The sequence below is a fragment of the Protopterus annectens genome, chromosome 8.part0 (assembly GCF_019279795.1).
Source record: "Protopterus annectens isolate FY-2018-M chromosome 8.part0, PAN1.0, whole genome shotgun sequence".
In the NCBI taxonomy this organism is placed as follows: domain Eukaryota; kingdom Metazoa; phylum Chordata; order Ceratodontiformes; family Protopteridae; genus Protopterus; species Protopterus annectens.
Genome location: NC_056741.1, coordinates 1,635,398,573 through 1,635,416,272, shown reverse-complemented (window position 1 = coordinate 1,635,416,272; position 17,700 = coordinate 1,635,398,573). Strand labels below are relative to the sequence as shown.

The window sequence follows — 17,700 nt, the reverse complement described above, 5'->3', positions numbered from 1 at the left end:
CAAGGTCAGTCTGGAGCTATAAGAATTGTCCTTGGTTTTTCTCCTTTGTTTTGAGCAGTATCCTGGGGATGAGAGGTAGTGGAGGAAAGGCATAGACCGATAGACTGACCCAGGGGAAGGACAGGGCATCCACTTTCCAAGCCATGCAGTGATGCTCCCTGATGCAGAATTTTCTGAGCTGATGGTTGACGTGGGAGGCAAAGAGGTCGACCTTCGGGGTGCCCCATTTCTGAGTTATTAGGGAGAAGGTTCTTCTGTTGAGCTGCCACTCGTGTGGGTCCAGAAGATTTCTGCTTAATTGGTCTGCCAGAGAGTTGAGAAAACCTGGTAGGAATTGTGCTAAAAGGTGCAGTTGCATGGCAGAGGCTGTGTGCCAAAGGGTCATGGACAGCCTGCACAGAGGGCAGGAGTGAGTCCCTCCCTGCTTGTTGATATACCACATCACAGTGGTGTTGTCTGTTTTGATCAGGAGAGCCCCTGGGGAGAGAAGGGGCTTGAAAGCTATCAAGGTGTGCTGGACAGCCATCATCTCTTTTTGGTTGATGTGCAGAGGGATTTGCTGTGGGCTCCATTGGCCCTGTATGCACTTGCCATCCAGGTTTGCACCCCAAGTATAGTCTGATGCGTCTGTGGTGAGGGTCTGGGTGGTGGGGGGGTGGTGAAAAAGGTAGTCCCTTGTTGTGGGAGCATGCTGTTGCCCACCAAAGAAAATCTTTTCTGAGGCAAGGAATTATAGGTATTAGAGTCTCCAGCTCTTGAGAGTATTGACACCAAAGGCTTTTTAGGTACCATTGAAGTTTCCTCATATGCAGTCTGGCATACAGAATGAGTAGTATGCAAGATGCCAAGAACCCCAGAGCTTGCAGGATCTTCCTAGCAGATAACTGGGGCCTGGTGGCTAGTTGAGAGACGTAAACTGTCAGGAAACTTTGTTTTTCTAGTGAAAGAAATGCCATCTTGGATGCTGTGTCCAGGTATGCTCCCAGAAAGATAATCCTTTGGGTGGGCACCTGTTTGGATTTTTTTTCATTGATTGTGTACCCTAGGGAGGTTAGTAGGGTCTTTACAAAGGCCAGGTGCTTGAGCAGCTTTTCCTGGATGTCTGCTTGAGTAAAGCAGTTGTCTAAGTATGGGTAAATCTGGATATTCTTTTGCCTGCAAAAGGCAATGGCCAGAGCCAGACATTTTGTGAAAACTCTGGGAACAGTAGATAAGCCAAAGGAAAGCGTAGAGAACTGAAAGTGTTGAGATCCTGCCCTGAAACGGAGATATTTCCTGCATGATTCCCTGATAGGAATGTGGAGGTATGCCTCTTTTAGATCTAGGTTGGCTAGACAAGCGTCCTTGGAGAGCATGGGTAGCAGCTGCTGGAGGGTGAGCATTTTGAATTTTGGGATCACCAGGAAGGTGTTTAGAATGGATAGATCATGGATGGGGTGCCAGGTGCCCTATTTTCTGGGCACCAGAAAAGGTCTTGAGTAGAAACCCTTTTGGGGTTGGAAGGGTGTTGAAGGAAAATTTGTATCCCTGAGACACTATGTTGAGAACCCAGTGGTCATTGGTAATGGTGGCCCAGGTGCTTGCGGGAAAGGACAGCTTTCCTCCTAGGGGTAAGTGAAGGTGGGCAGAGGGACGGGGTGGGGGAGGTGAGTCATTGTGAGGTCTTACCATAAGGGGGTGGCTTAGAACTCTGTGGTTTTGAAGTGGAGGTAGTCCACTGCTTAGATCTCTGCATTCCCTGTGGCTGCTGTCTGGAGGGTCTGGTTCCCCTGGGCCTGGGCTGGACTGGCATAGTGGGAGCAGGAAAGGACCAGTGCTTGGTGGGACAATGCCTGCTGAACCTGGGTGGCTGGACCTGTAAGAAATCCTTAACTGTCTGCATAGATTTTGCTTTTTCTTCCATCTTTTTTAAGACCTCTTCTACCTTAGTGCCAAATAAGTTGTCTTTGTGCAAGGGGGCATCCAACAATTTAGATTTGACATGGTCTGGCAGGGGCTATTCCTTAAGTCATGCTTGCCTTCTAATGACAGATCCAGTGACTGTTGCCTTGCAAGAAGCTTCTAGGGCGTCAAAACTACAGTGTAAGGAGTGTTTAGTTACTTGACTTGCAGAATGCATTAACTCTTGTAACTCTTTAGATTCTGCACAAGCAGGAAAGGAAGATATTTTTTGTTTGAGGAGTTCCAGGGTATGTTGCTGAAATTTTAGCATATGGAAATGACAATTTAGTGCCTTGATAGCAAGAGCAGCTGAGGTGTGTACTTTTTTTACCCCATCTGTCTAGTTCTCGGGAATCCCTATCTGAGGGTGTGGGATTCTTAGCAGAGGTTGCTTTAATTCCTTTAGGTCCTTGAGAAATTACCTCAGGGTGAGCAGTAGGACATTGGTTTGTGTCGAGAATCGGTAGTGTGAAGGACTTCCACGGAAGCCGGTGCCTGCTCAGTGGCTCCAGGCCCATCCAAGGTACAGACGACCGCAGGATCCTTAGTCGAAGAAGAGTTTTGCAGCATACCAGACTCCAAAAGGGTCTCGGTAGCATCCTTTGAATCCACAGAAACGGGCATCAGGGGCTGCAAAAGCGCCTCACTGAGGACCGGAGAACTGACGACTAGCTTAACGGAAGCGTCATCGGTAGGTTTGGACCTGTGCGGTCCGTCTCTGTCTTTATCTTTAAGTTTTTTTGGAAGATCTGCTGTCGGATGGCTTACCGAAGCCATATCGGAATTTGAGGACTGTAAGTGAAAATATCTAGCTACAATAAGGGCCTAACGATGGATAGTTCTGGCATTGAACAAAGTACAGAAGCGACAATGGGGGACGTCGTGGTCTCGGCCTAAACAAGTGACGTAGTAAGAATGAAAATCTCAGTGTGGTATTTGCTTTCCACAGGTGAGACAATTATTAACTTTTTCTGACATCGGTTAGTGCAAGAAAAAAGGATCCCCAGCGGGGAGATTAGCTTTAGAAGACTTCGACTTCAATTTGGTAGACAAAACTCAGGTAGCGGCTGACCAGCACTCATGTGAACTGCTTCTGCTTTGGGCTCCATGGCAAGAAAGACTAATGTAATGGTGTCAGCTACCTTACTTTATACTACTGATGACCTGACATCAGTCCTGAAGCGACAGCAACCGACGCCGAAATACTAACCCTCTGGTATTCGGGCCGGCCGTGGGCTACCCCGACAGGGATAACCTAAATGTGATGACTGCAACAGTGAAACACGAAGAGCATAATTTGTTCTCCAATCATGGTGCCGATGTACAGGTCAACCATTCTCTAAAGTGAAATAAGAATTAATACTTGAGGCAGTGGAGGCAAGGCAAACTGGAAATCATCCTCAAGAAAATGCTGACAAGCTAGAAAAGGAGGTGAGGACGAAATCAAAAAGCACATGGTTCACAGCAAAACCAGGGTGAATATAAATTGTAGTGTGCATGATAGGACACCAAAAGTGCAGGAAAGAGGTATTCAGAGAAATTTCTAAGAATCAGGGATGATTGCAGTTAACAGAAATGAATACAAAAAGAGAAAGATCAGAAATACTGACAATGCTGAGTAAGAAAAGAAGGACAGCCCTTATGGAGGTAAAACTGAATGGACAGTGACAATCACCTATCTGAGGGTGATCACGAAGAAAACTGAAGTGTATAGCAGATATGAGAGTAATGGGGAAGTACAGGAAATAACAAAGATAACCACAAACTCGGACAACTACAGTACTGTTGGAATGCACATTAAAGATGAAGAAAATGAAAGTGCTAGTGATTTGGGAAATTACATTGAAGGACCACTAGCTGACAGGGTCTATATTATACACTTGAAGGTACTAAATCCCGACTACCCTTTCATCGACACTTATGTGTTGAATGAAAACTTCAGCAAACGGCCACATCATTGATTTCTTTCAGAAATCGGTAAGCCAACTACGCACAACACAATATAACAAACACTATGAAGTGGGGGGGGGCTGTGTCCCCCACCTCCCCAACTAAATATACTAACTCTGAGATCGCACTACAGTGGGGAAAAGGGCAGATTTAAAACAATGGCCAACCTATTTTTTTTCCCTTGGAAAGAAATTGATGATGTGGCCGTTTGCTGAAGTGGACGTTAGACACGTGTCGATGAAAGGGTAGCTGAGATTTAGTATCTTCGAGTATATAATATAGACCCTAGATGACAGGTATCAGGTAAATAGCTTAATTGTTAAAAAACAGAGGAAAGCATATAAAAATGAACTTTACAGATTACACATGGATTTACACTATCTCTGCCTCACTTTCATTTTTATTATCATATTGGAAATTTTTTTCCAGAATGGATTTTTCTGTTTTTCATAGATCAAATTATGGATTAATTACATGGTCGCACACCACTAATGACATGAACAGATGGGATGAATACCAGAGTATTTTAGATCATAAATTTAATCTATATTTTTCTCTAATTGTAGATGTTACTCACAATATATTGTTTCATGTTATTGGGTTCTGTTTTCTTGATCAGATTGCAAAGAGGAGGGGGGATCTAACTCTGGTAAAGACAAGCCTCAGACAAAATATCAATGGAAGTGATAGAGATGATGATAAGTGGGAATATGGCATTATAATTAGGAAAGAACTATGTTTCATCTAGTCAGTTCAGGAAGTGAAGCTGGAAACATGACTCAGAAGAAAACTATGGTACTAGCTAGACTGAACACACTGCAAATTTTATGTTTTTCTGCTCCTCTTTATGTTTCCTTTATTTTCTTTAGTTCTTCAGAAGAGAGAATGCAGCTGTAAAGCAAGGGACAAGCCACCCCAAATCTCTTAAAACCATAACATTAGACTGGAGGGGGGGGGGTCAGAACCGAAATGTTGCTGTGGCTCTTTTCCATATCGAATTGGGAGGACTGCAGTTTGTAAATGTTTGCTTTCACCTTTGCAATTTCTTTTATTTGATAAAAGAGGGTATTAAAACAAGCAAAGCCCCCTGCCCACTTAACTAATATGTGCTAACATTAACCCACTAGTAACACTACCTTAAGAGAAAAAAAGAAATTATGTGCTCACCATAATGTTCCACTTGTGTTGTCGATCTTCGTTCATTCTTGATGAATGGGACTCAGTTCCAATCCTCGGAACCAGCTTGGCCGTTATACAGATCATGCCAGCCAAAAACACTCTTGCGCTAGGACTCTACCCACAATCCTCCTCTCTCTATTACCTCAGATTGAGTTTACAGGTTATACTAAGAATATACATAGGAATGTACAAGGAAACAACCCTATGGAAACCCAGGACAAGGGTTCAATCCCTAGGAAATCTACAGGAGGGGGAAGGAGGGTGGGGTGTCAAGAATGAACGAACATCGACAGCACAGATGGAATGTTATGGTGAGTACATAACTTCTTGATCTGATGTTGTCAATATCTGTTCATTCATGATGAAATGGACAGAGACCACAGCTACTTCAGACTCTGGGTGGCCTAATGGAAGGATATTCCTGAGAACTATAGAGCCAAAGAATGCTCTTTCCCTGAAGACCATATCCAATTTGTAATGATTGATAAAGGTATGAGGCATAGCCCAGGTTGCAGCTGCACAAATTTTGTCCATAGACGCTTTTGAATGAAAAACTGATGATGTGGCAACTGATCTGGTTGAATGCGCTTTAACAGGCGCAGGTAGCTTTTGGTTGTTATGTGCATAAATAAAGGTAACACAATCTCTCAGCCACTTAGATAAGGTCACTTTTGATGCAGATTGTCCTACTGTTGGACTTGAAAAGGAAATGAACAATTGATCTGATTTCCTGGATTCTTTAGTCCTGTTCAGGTAATTTCGTAGTTGCCTATGTACGTCCAGTAAGTATAAGCAATATTCACCTTTGTTAGAAAACTTGGGGAAGAAAACTGGTAACTCAATAGTTTGATTAATGCTGGATTCAGAGACCACCATAGGAAGAAGGACTAGTTCTCAATGACACCCTGTCTTTATGAAAAAGAATATACAGGGGTTTGCAAATAATCCCTGGATATCAGAGACTCTTCAGGCAGAATTGATGGCTACTCAAAAAAAGAGTTTTCCTGGTAAGGAGTTTGGGATGGCAAGTGGCTGCTGGTTCAAAGGGAGGTAGTACTAAAGATTGCAAAACCAAGGTTGGATTACATTGAGCTGAGAGATCTTTAAATAGAGGTTTTACATGTAAGGCACCTTTTAGAAAGAACTTGCATAGGTGATAGGAAATTAAAGAATATTTGTTGTATCCGTTGTGAAAATTAGAAATGGCTGCTAACTGAACTCTAATGGTGGAAGCAGAAGCTCCTTGATCAGAAAGGGTGGCTAAAAATTCCAAAACATTTTCAACAAGTGCCAAAAAGGGGTCTAAGTTGTTTCCAGAAGCCCAAATTGAAAATCTCTTCCATTTACTTGATTAGAGTCTCCTGGTGGAGGGTCTATGGGAATTCAGAAGAATTTTTGTATGGGGGAAGTTATATTATTCTGCCTGTCGACTAATGGAATCGGAGGAACCAAGTTGTGAGCTTGAGAGAGCATAGTTCGGGATGCACCAGTCCTTGTAGATGAGACAGCAGGTCTGGGACTTGATCCAGAATTCATGGATGGTGAATCAAGTGAGGCCAAAGAAAGGGGAACCAAATTTGCCTGGGCCAGAAGGGGCAATGAGAATCACTTTGCTTTGCAACCCTTGGGGTTTATTTAGGAAGAGAGGTATGAGTGGAAATGGGTCATTTGAGAAGGAGAGTGCCTCTTGGGGACTCCTCCTGAGGGGGAATTAGGGCAAAGTAGCTGCTGCACTTCTTGTTGGTTGGGGAGGCAAAAAGATCGCAGCAAGGCTGGCCCCATCGGCGAAAGATTTCCTTTGCCACTTTAGGATTAAGAGACCACGCATGACGCAGTAGAATGTGTCTGCTCAGCTTGTCACATTGGAACTCCCCGGGATATGCATTGCCACAAGAAAGCAGTTAGAAGATATCGTCCACTGCCACACTCTGAGAGCTTCCCAGCAAAGGGCGTAGGATTTGGTTCCACACTGTTTGTTGATGTACCAAGCCACCAACATGTTGTCTGACTGGATCGCAACTGTTCCCAGAGGAAGAGCAGATTGAAAGGCTAAACACTAGGAGCACTGCTCTCATCTAAAGGACATTGATGTGCAAGTTGGCCTCTTGTGGAGTCCAAGTGCCTTGGACTGTCCTTCCCAGATAATCCCCTACCCCACCCCATCTGGGAGGCGTCTGTGGTCACTATGGCCTTGGGTTGCAGGGAAACAAATGGATGGCCCATTAAGATTTCTTCTGACTGCATCCACTAGGATAGATCCTTTTTGCAACATTTTGTTACTAAGATCGGGTGAGTCATCAGATAAGATAGGATGGACCATTGGGAGGCCAAAAGCCATTTAAGTATCCTCATGTGAAACCTTGCCAAGGAAACCAGTGTGATAGGTGCCACCATAGATCCTAGGGCTTGAAGTACAAGTAGAGCGGGCACTTTGTTTCTCATTAAAATGAGCTGTACTTGAGACCTTATCTTTTGAAGACTGTGAAAAGGTACAGAAGTTATACATGAAACTGTGTTGAGATGGGCTCCTATGAAATCTAGGTCCTAAGTGGGAGACAGCTGTGATTTCTCTTTGCTGACCATTATGCCCAGGGCACTGAACAATTGTATGATGAAGTCTGTGGCTTGAAGCAGTAGATATCTGGTAGGGGAGGTGAGGAGCCAGTCGTCTAGATAAGGAAACACCCGGAATCCGAGTAGTCTCACGTGAGCTGTGACTGCTGCCATGCATTTGATGAACACCCTGGGAGTAGCTGTGTGGTGACGCCAAAGGGAAAAACTCTGAACTGATAATGACTGGCCCCTAGCCAAAGGTGGAGATACCTTCCTGAGCATTTGTCCATCTTTATGTGCTAGTATACATCTTGAAGGTCTATAGAGCACATCCAATCATTTTCCCCTAGAAAGGGGAGAAGAGACTGAATCGTGACCATCCAGAATTTTCTGTGCTGAACAAACCTGTTCAGAAGGCTGTGGTCTAATATCAGCCTCCAGTCCCCTGTCTTCTTTGGCACTAAAAAGAACCTGGAGTAAAATCCGGATCCTATCTGGTCTGGCAGGACTTCATGGATGACTCTTTTTTTTCTAGCAACTTTCAAACTTCTATGGGTGCTTGATCCCTCTGATTAAATGGAACATCGGGGATTTTTCCTTAGTGATCTCCAGAAAATGGTGAAGGGTATGTGACAGCCTCTGGTAATGATTCTCTGCACCCAAGTATCGCAGGTTAAATGTCACCAGGCTGTAGAGTGCAGTGAGAGTCTTCCCCTGACTGCTTCCAGAGGTAAGCAGTTGGGCCCCCTTTCAAGAGTGCCGGTAGGGTTGTCCAGCAAAAGAGTCTCTGCTACCTGGTTTCACAGGTCCCCTTTGCCTTGCGGGCTGCATCTTCCATCCGAGCTTCCCCCTCTGCCCCGAGTGGAGCCGCTGCCACATGTCCTGGAAAGGTCCATGGGACTTTTTGAACCACATCTTTCCACTCCTCTGATTCCTGGAGTAGGATTGCTGAGTAGTAGAAAAATGAATACCCATAGCAGACAAGGTCTTTCCAGCCTTCTCATACCTGGCTAGTGTGTCCTTCACCTTGGGGCCGAACAAACATGATCAGTCAAAAGGAGCACTGATGAAGGAGGACTTGAAGGGTTCCACGTATTCACACAAGCACATCCAGGCATGGTGCCTTATGGCAACACTGTAACCCACTGGTCTTGTCGTGTCTTTGGCTGCATGTCAAATGAGCCACATGGACGAGTTTGATACAGACTCCAGGGTGGCTAGCTGAAAGGTGATGTTGTCCTGCACTGTGTCAGACACTGCTCCCATGACAGTATCTGATAATTCCTTAATCAGATCTCTGTGGAGTCTAGTAAAATGTGCTATGAAGTTTACAGACCTCATTGCAAAGGTTGATGAAGCATAGACCTGCTTTCCAAAGTCCTAAACTCCCAGTTAGGAGAGTAGACAGTAGAACACTCATCAGTGAGTTCTTTGTTGGTGGCAGCCACCACCAACATGGCATCTACTACTAAACCCCTGGCCCAATGTTGGTAGTCTTCAGGAGGTGATAACATTTTGTTTGGTCTCCAGGGAATAAGCTCTATGGAGTCAGGGGCCTTCCATGCCCGCTGGATGATCAGCTTGATAAGACTGTCACTGGGAGGTGTCACCCATGAAGTAGATGATCAAGTACAGAACACTTGCAAGTACACAGATTCCTCTGAGGTCAGGTCTTGGGGCTTCCAGTTATCCCTCTGCTTGAGGATCTCTAGGATGTCTCCAAAGCAGACATCTTCAGGGGGTGACCAGGGGGAACCTTCCCCTTTATCGTAATCCATGTCCTCAGGGACAGATTCTTCTGGGGAATCTAGGTGCTTCCTCTTGCATGTCTTCTTGGGGGGTGGCGGGTTCCTCAGTGGGGATTTCTGAGGAAGACTCCAAAGAAGAGGGGCGCTGAACAGGGGTAACTTTAAGCATTGATGCTCACTGCCCTGTTATGGAAAAAGGTGTCAGCTCTGGACCAGAAGATATGGTAATGTGACACTCCAATGCAGGAGGAACCAGCTGAGAGCCTGCAGAGGCTAAAGCTCTCTCCATAACCTGGAAGGCAGGATCCTTGAGGAGGAGTGGGAGCCGGGAACCTAGAAAGACCACCTTGGAACCAGGGTCACACCCCACCCCAAGAGTCTACCCTCCAAAGTAGGACCGGGGAAGGACCCGCAACCGAAAGAGCCCTGAGAGCCAAGGTTGACTCCATATAAAAAAAACAGGAGCCGATCTGAGACCCTCCGGACTGGCAGTGGAGTCTCGGCCCCAAGAATCTGTCAGTACCGAGGATGGAAACGAAAAATTCAGAGGAACATCTGGTGCCAAGGTAGGGATGCCTAACAGCACCAGAACAGCTGTTACTGGGAGGATCGAAGTGCTGGGCTCCAAAACTCTAGTGGAAGTCAAAGGAGGAGACAGTGAAGGAGTCCTTGGAGAAGATACCTCAACTCCAGGAGGTAGAGGGGCCTGAGGAGGGGCAGGAACACCTCTGGCCACTAACAGCTGATCTACCAATCTCATAACATCTACCTCTGAGAGACTCCTAGAGGATCGAATGGACAATCCTGAAGGGGACTCAGGGCATTCCAGAAAGGGACTGGGCAACTGGCCCGCAAAAGAGTCTAATGAAGGTGAATATCTCAATCTGGGGAGAGACTCTTGTCTGCTTTCGGTAACGAGGGGTGGGCAGAGCCCTCTGAGGCACCACTGGAGAAGTTGGCACCGAGCAGGCAACTGTAATCAGTGCCAAGTATTCTTTAAGTTACAATTTCGGTACCTTTGCTCTCGGTTGCATGGAGGTAGTTGGAACTGTAGCCTTATGTTTTTATGCCACTGGTGCCATGGAGGATGCAGGAACTGAGTGGCTCTTTTCTGACAGTTTCTGATTTAGGGGGATCAGACATGGACAAAGCTTCTCGACAAAGGGGATAAGACTTGGTTCCCCCTTGTTTGTTGATGTGCCAGATGATTGGCATGTTGTCTGTCTGGATCACAATTGTCCCCGGAGGAAGGATAGCTTGAAAGGCCTGCAATGGTAACAGCACTGCCCTCATCTCTAGAACACTGATATGCAAGCTGGCCTCTGTAAGTGACCAAATGCCTTCAACTGTCTTGCCCAGATAATGCCTCCCCCCCACCTGATCTGGGAGGCATCCATGGTCATTATGGCCTGGTGCTAGGGTTGTATGAAAGGCTGTCCCGTTAGAATATCTGTAGAGTGAACTCACCAAAGGAGATCCCTTTTGCAACAGTTGTTCACTAAAATGTGATGTGACATCGGTTGCTGAAGAATGAACTGTTAGGATGCAAGAAGTCAGTGTAGGATCCTCATGTGGAATCTTGCTAAAGGTACCAAGGTAATAGTTGCTGCCACAGAACTCAAAGCCTGCAGCACCAGGCGTGCAGCTACTTTCTTGCTGCTGATGATTCTCCTGACTTGAGATTTGATCTTTTCTAAACTGGGAAATGGAAGGGAAGCTATGCAAGTATTCATATTCAGATTTGTCCAGATTGTTTGGGAATCAGATGATATTTCTCGTGGTTAATTGTGATTCCAGGATAGGCACAAGTCTGAAGAATATAGTCTCTTGATTTTTCTAAGAGATGTCTGGTGGGAGCAGTGATGAGCCAGTCGTCTAAATAAGGAAACACTCAGTGTCTGTGCAGAATCTCCACCATGCACTTGTTGAACACCTTGGGGGCTGTGGTGAGGCCTAAGGGCAGGGCTCTGAATTGATAGTGACTGGCTCCCAGCTGGAAGCAGAGAAATCTCCTGGAGCTTTTCTCCATCTTGATGTGGTAATACACGTCTTGGAGATCTACTGAGCAGATCCAATCATCCTTTCCTAAAAAGGGAAGGATGGACTGAACCATGACAATCCGGAATTTTGTTTGTCAAACAGATTTGTTCAAAACACTGAGATCCAAAATCGGTCTCCAGTCCCCTGTCTTCTTTGGCACTAAAAAGAATCATGAGTAAATTCCAGATTCTTTCTGGTTTGGGGGGATGGGTTGGATGACTCTTTTTCTAGCAGTTTTTTGATTTCTCAAACTGCTGGTTCCCTCTGACTGGGTGGAACATCGGGGATACTTTTGAATTTTTTGGGAAGGGAGTGGAAGGAAATTGTGTATCCTCTGGTAAAAATCCTTTGCATCCAAACATCTGAAGTTATTTTCAGCCAGGCTTGTTGATGCAGTGGTAAGCAATCGGGCCTCCTTTCAGAAGCACTGGTAGGGTTTGTCCTGGAAAGAATCTCTGGAACCCTGACTTTACGGGCCACCTTTGCAGCATAGATGGTGTCTTCCATTGAAACTCCCCCCTCTACCCCTGGGGGGTGGTACCACCATGTGTGTCCTGGAAAGGTCCTTGGGATTTTTGGAACCACATTTTCCCACTCCTCTGGTTCCTAGACAGGGACTGTTGAGTGATGGAAAAGCATACGCCCACTGCAGAGAGAGTCTTCCCATCTTTCTCACACCTAGACAAGGTCTCTCAAACTTTTGGACCAAAAAAGAGAAGATCTGTCAAAGGCACACTGACGAATGGAGATTTGAATGGCTCTGCAAATTTGCATAAGTGCATCCAGGCATGTCTCCTTATGGCTGTGCCAGAACCCACTGCTCTAGTCATCCCTTCTGCTGCATGTGCTATGAGCCTCATGGGTGAACTGGATATGGACTCGAGAGTGGCCAACTGAGAAGCTACCTTTTCTTGAACTTCATCAGATAAGGCTCCCACAAGGGTATTTGATAACTCTTTAATCAAATCCCTTTGGTAGTGAAATGTGCCAAAAAGTTTAATGACTGCAAAGCAAAGGTCAAAGAAGCATATACCCACTTCCCAAACCTATCCATCGCCCGAGACTCTCAATTGGGAGGATGGATAGTAGAGCTCTCCTCAGAGAGTTCCTTTTTTGCAGCTGTCGCAACCACCATGCCATCTACTGCTAACCCTTTAGCCCAAAACTAAAAATCTTCAGGAGCTGAGATAATTTTGTCTGGCCTTTTAGGCACTGGCTCTATGGAATCAGGAGCGTTCCATGCCCACTGTGCAATTAGTTTGATGAGATCATCAGCTGGTGGAGTCACCCAAGAAGTAGATGGACGAGAGTGGAAAGCTTGCAGGTATACTGACTCCTCGGGGGAAGTATGTTGGGACTTCCAGCCACCCCTCTGATTAAGGATCTCTGGGATATCTCCAAAGGAGACATCTTCAGGAGGTGACCTAGGAGAATCTTTCCCTTCATCGTAGTCAATATCTTCAGTGACGGAGTCTTCTGGGAAATCCAAGTGCTTCCTCTTGCACTTTCTCTTGTGAGGGACTTCTTCAGTGAGAAAATCTGAAGAAGTGTCAAAAGAAGATAAAACCTGGACAGGTGGATCCTGCAGTTTTGGCCCTCACTGTCCCGATGCAGAGGCTGGTTGAGACTCAGAACGAGAGGAAGGATCTGGGATCAACTCCAACTAGGAGGATGGAGACTGGATGCCCACCAAGGACACAGCCCTCTCCATTGCCTGGAAGGCAAGTCCCCCAAAGACGGAAACTAAGGTCACTACCTGCCCCGAGGAGACTGACCCCAATGCTGAAGCCGAAGTGGATCTCAATCATGCCAAGGTCCCGAGGTGCAGGGATGGCTCAGAGAAAACTGGAGGTGAAACCTGCCTCTCGGAAATGACAGCGGAGCTCACATCCTGGGAGCCCTCTGGTTCTGAGAGGACTGAAGAGCTCAGGGTAGTAGTTGGCACTGGAGAAAGGACCTAGCTGGAGTTGAAACAATTGGTGCGGGAGCGATTGGAGCCTGAGTCTCCAAAACCACAGACAGGGTCAGAGGAGGAAGATTTGATGGAGTCGTGGAGAAAGTAGTTCCAGTACTGGAGGTAGTCAGAACCGAGGACATAGCTGGCAATCCTCTCACCACAAGAACCTGATCCACCAGCCTTAGCATGTCTAATTCAGATAAGCTCTTGGTGGAGTGGACTGATTGGGTGGATGGAGATTTAGGTCTCTCCACGAATGGGCTTGACAATGGTCCCTCGTACGGGTAGATAGATGAGAAATATTGCATCACTGAAAAAATGCATTCAGGTTCCTGAAGAATTGTGGTTGGAACCATAGGAATTGGTGCCTGTATAGAAGATGAAACTGAAGTTGTCAGTTCGAAGTGTTGTCATGTTTTTCTAATGCCAGCTCCAGTTCTGAAGATGCAAGTAGACTTGGAGCAGATGTTTTCAGTTCCATAGCCTTTTGTCAACCCAGTTTCTTAGTCACCGGTGCAGAAGGAGATGCTTCTCAGATTTTGAAGAAGATGAAGAAGAGTCTGTTTTGGATTTGGAACTAGAAAAGGCCTCCTCAAAAGAAGTTTTAAGCAATCCCTTTAACATCAATTTATTTTTTTGTACAACTAAGGCTCGATGACTAAAACCGTGGTATGTTAAACAATCTTCTTGAAGATGTAACAAGACTAAACAATGCACACGTAATAAATGACCATCAGAATCTGGCATTTTCCTGTCGCTCTTCTGACATTTTTTAAAGCCAGAAGTGCCCTTTCCTTTATCAGCCATATCTAGAACACAAAAGGAGTGTAGATTAGAGTAAAAAGGGAACAAATTACAATAAACTGCTAACAGCAATGGTAGCCCCAGAATACCCAAGGGTACAAGAAATAAGCACAAACCAAAAAAGAAAGCAAAGGTGAAAGAGAGCTACCAACGATGGTAGATAAAGAGTACCAGCAGTAAATATAAATAAATATAGGAAAACTCTCTCTCTCTCTTCTTTTTTTTTTTTTTTTTTTTAGCAGAAGGTAAGAAAGGAAGGAAGTCTACCAACTATTGTAGTGAAGGTTTCTCCGAAGTGAAAAGGGGAAGGAAAGGAGCTGAAAGGAAAAGGTATGTATAGTAGGGAGATTCTAAACTAAGGTAAAATGAATAATGAAGTAATAGAAAGACTATAAAGGATAAACAACTATAAGATTTTAAAATACAACTGTACTTAGCTCAAGAGGTTTGGCGACACATCTGACACTGGAAGTGGCAAACAAGATCTGAGGTAAATGGGACAGGAGCATTATGAGTAGGGAGAAAAGCTTGAGAGTTTTTGGTCTTTGCAGGCTGTATAAAGCCGAGTCGGTTCCGATTTCAGAATCGGACCCGCAGGTAAAGGAATAAATGAAGACTGATAACATCAGACAGACTATTATAATTTGGTTAGGACATATCTAGCAAGAAAAGGAATTCTAAAGATGTTAGGTATGGCTACTACTACTTAGATTTAGGAGTCTGGGAAACATTCCATACGACAAGGGAAAAAGACTGTTTATTTGTTTAAAGATTTGTTGTGGATAAACATACTGTTCCAGGGAACCTTTACAGGCAAAATTCAAGTTGTAAAACATTACTTTACAAAAATTGGAAAGAAAACAGTACAAATACTAGCAGCAGATGCACCAAATGTGGCTGTAAGGCTAAATAAGACAGTATATTACATCAATAATGAACAAATCAGAAAACTTTATATAGTAAATGTACAAAGTTAGCTGCAAGGCTAAAATTGGATGATACCTTAAAAATTTTTGAACAAACACAACAAAAACAGTTACAATCTACACAGGAGCTGTACAACTGTACATATGATGCAATACTTTCTATAATTTAAAATCCAGTAAATATTTACTGTGCAGGAGAATGTTTAAGAGACCGAAAGCTGAAATGTAAAGAGTTTATGAAAGAGAAGGTTAGTGAAAAAAATTAAGGGAATGTAAATAAGCATGGCAATTAAGAGTTTGAGTAATGCCTTTATTGTTACTTTATTGATAATGTAGGTAGAATAGGGTTAGTGAGAGACTGAACATGAGGAAAAGGCAAGAAACAGGGTAAAAGGAAAATGGAATATATGATGGCTATATGTGTATGCAAAGTGTTAAGGAAGGAAATACATCTTGCATCAATAACAAATTATCTGTAATTGTCAAAGCAATAACACTGAGAATATTTTAACATGGCTTTTCAGCGATTTCCTAAACTGTTTTAGTGAGGTAGAATATCTAATGTCCTGGGGTAATCTGTTCCAGCATTCTGCTGCTGTTTCGTAAAAAAGATTTTTGAGCTGTGGCTGTGGTATAGAGTAGCCTGATATATGATTGGGTCTCATATCATAACTGGCTTGTGTTTTTATGTCATGTATGCCAAGAAATTCATCTGGACAGAGAAGCTTCAGAGGTAAATCAAGGCTTCCATGTCAGGAGGCTTTATCTCCTACATGTAGTAACATTTACAAAGTGTAGGAGCGCAAAATGTTTTATCTGCTGCTTTGAAAGCTGGTAAAATACTTGGTGCTGTCAAACAGACAGCAGCACACCTCTCAGCTTCTTTGTTAAGAATATTGGACAAATCTGAAATCAAGGACAGCTATAACTGTTGCTTTTATTCACTTAAGAAGTTAACAGAACAACAGGTTTTACATTAAAATACATTTGCTGAAAAATAACTGTAAAACTCTAATGTCTGTCATTTTTGATAAACTATAATCCTCAGTGATTTCCCATAAAAATCATAAAGATTAAGAGGACAGTGCAAAAATAAAATAAACACAGGGGCAGTTGAGATGCACGGACAGAAGCAAAAGGCAGAAAGAATGCTATTTTACTTTAACTGCCATTCTTTGTCAGCTGGCACCATCTACTGATAGTTCCTAATGAAAGCCCTGATCTTAATAGAGTTTGGGGGGGGGTGCTTAACAATCCCCCTAATTACTGTTATCATCAGGTATCACATTAGTGAAGCTGTTAACGGGTTTGTGTTTTTCCTTGTACTACAAGGAGACTGATGTTTCTAAGTGACTTGGCCGTGCCTCTGTATAGAGGAAATGTTTCAGAGGGAGGGGCAGTAATGTTCATTTTTCAATATAAAGATCAGTGTTTTCAGTAGAAAGGAGGCTTTAACTTCATGTGGAAACCAGATGCATTTTTTTCTAGGTGATACAGTGGTGTTCTGAGGGGAAGGGGTAGCTAGATGACTAAACTATTATATTTTATTTTATGTCCTTTGCAGGAGTTGCATATTTTGATGGGAGTGCAATGATATGATTGGGAGGGAGTATTCTAACCTTGCCTTGATTCTTTTGTTAGCACGTGGGAAATTTTATATCCAGCTTTCATTTGTGCAAGAACCTTTTGTACTTGGATTTCAACGTGAAGTAGAAAAGCAAGTATCAGTTCTTGCAAAAGGATTAGAATGTATGGGAAGTTGGGATGGATCAACTATGTGAAGCAGCTGTGTTGAGGTAAGTCTTCCAGTGGTCCCAAATAATATGCAAGTGCATTTCCTTTCATTTAATGTTAGTTTGTTAGAGCACAACCAATTCCACAGCAGGGTGAAATGTTTTTGAATATGTTTGGAGCTTTTCTCCCCAAGCTTTCACTGAAAACGGGTTTTACCCAGTTAGACTTTTCCTGGTCATCAAAAACGAATAAATAATTTAATTTTGTAATGCTGATGCCATTATGATGACAATGCCATCAGCATACAAGATGGTAATTAGATTAAGCATGTCCAGGGGAGGTCCTTAAAGACTTTAAAGACTAATGAGAACAGCAGTGGTACCAGCACTTACCTCTAGGGCATATCCATATAGGCAGACACTAGGTTAGTGTCAGCATTGTTTGTACCCGTAATAAATATTCTGGCTAGCAGACAAATTTGGAACCAGTTGCATACATTATCTGAGAAACTGCACTTCTTGAGCTTTTGTAACAATATGGTATGGTCAGCACATTCAAATGTGCTCTTCAGATTTATGAATACAGCACCAGTAAGTTTACCATTTTCTGAAGATAGTGTTGCTGTACTGTGGTCTAAATCTGTGTTGTTTTTTCTGTGAGAGTGCTGTACTGAGAGATGTAATCTAACATTTGTTCATGTATTATTTTTTGTAAAAAAATTGGCTAAAGGGTAAAGGTTGACTACTGTCCTCTAACTGTCTGTTGCCCTAGGGGCAGTAGCTTTTGGTAGTGGGATTATGGTGGCTCCTTTGAAGAACTAGGGAACCAGACTGTTGCAAAGGGATAAGTTAAAATGTAGGTCAGTGGT

At 43.8% G+C, this 17,700-nt stretch overlaps 1 protein-coding gene across 1 annotated transcript in view; it reads right to left on the bottom strand.

The window, feature by feature from the left end:
* LOC122808522 (protein Aster-B-like) overlaps window positions 1-17,700 on the bottom strand; it is a 1,382,984-nt gene that overhangs the window by 1,359,050 nt on the left and 6,234 nt on the right. The window contains exon 2 of the mRNA XM_044079476.1: window positions 12,820-12,950. Coding sequence (XP_043935411.1) covers window positions 12,820-12,950 — 131 coding nt within the window. The remainder of the gene's footprint in view (window positions 1-12,819; window positions 12,951-17,700) is intronic.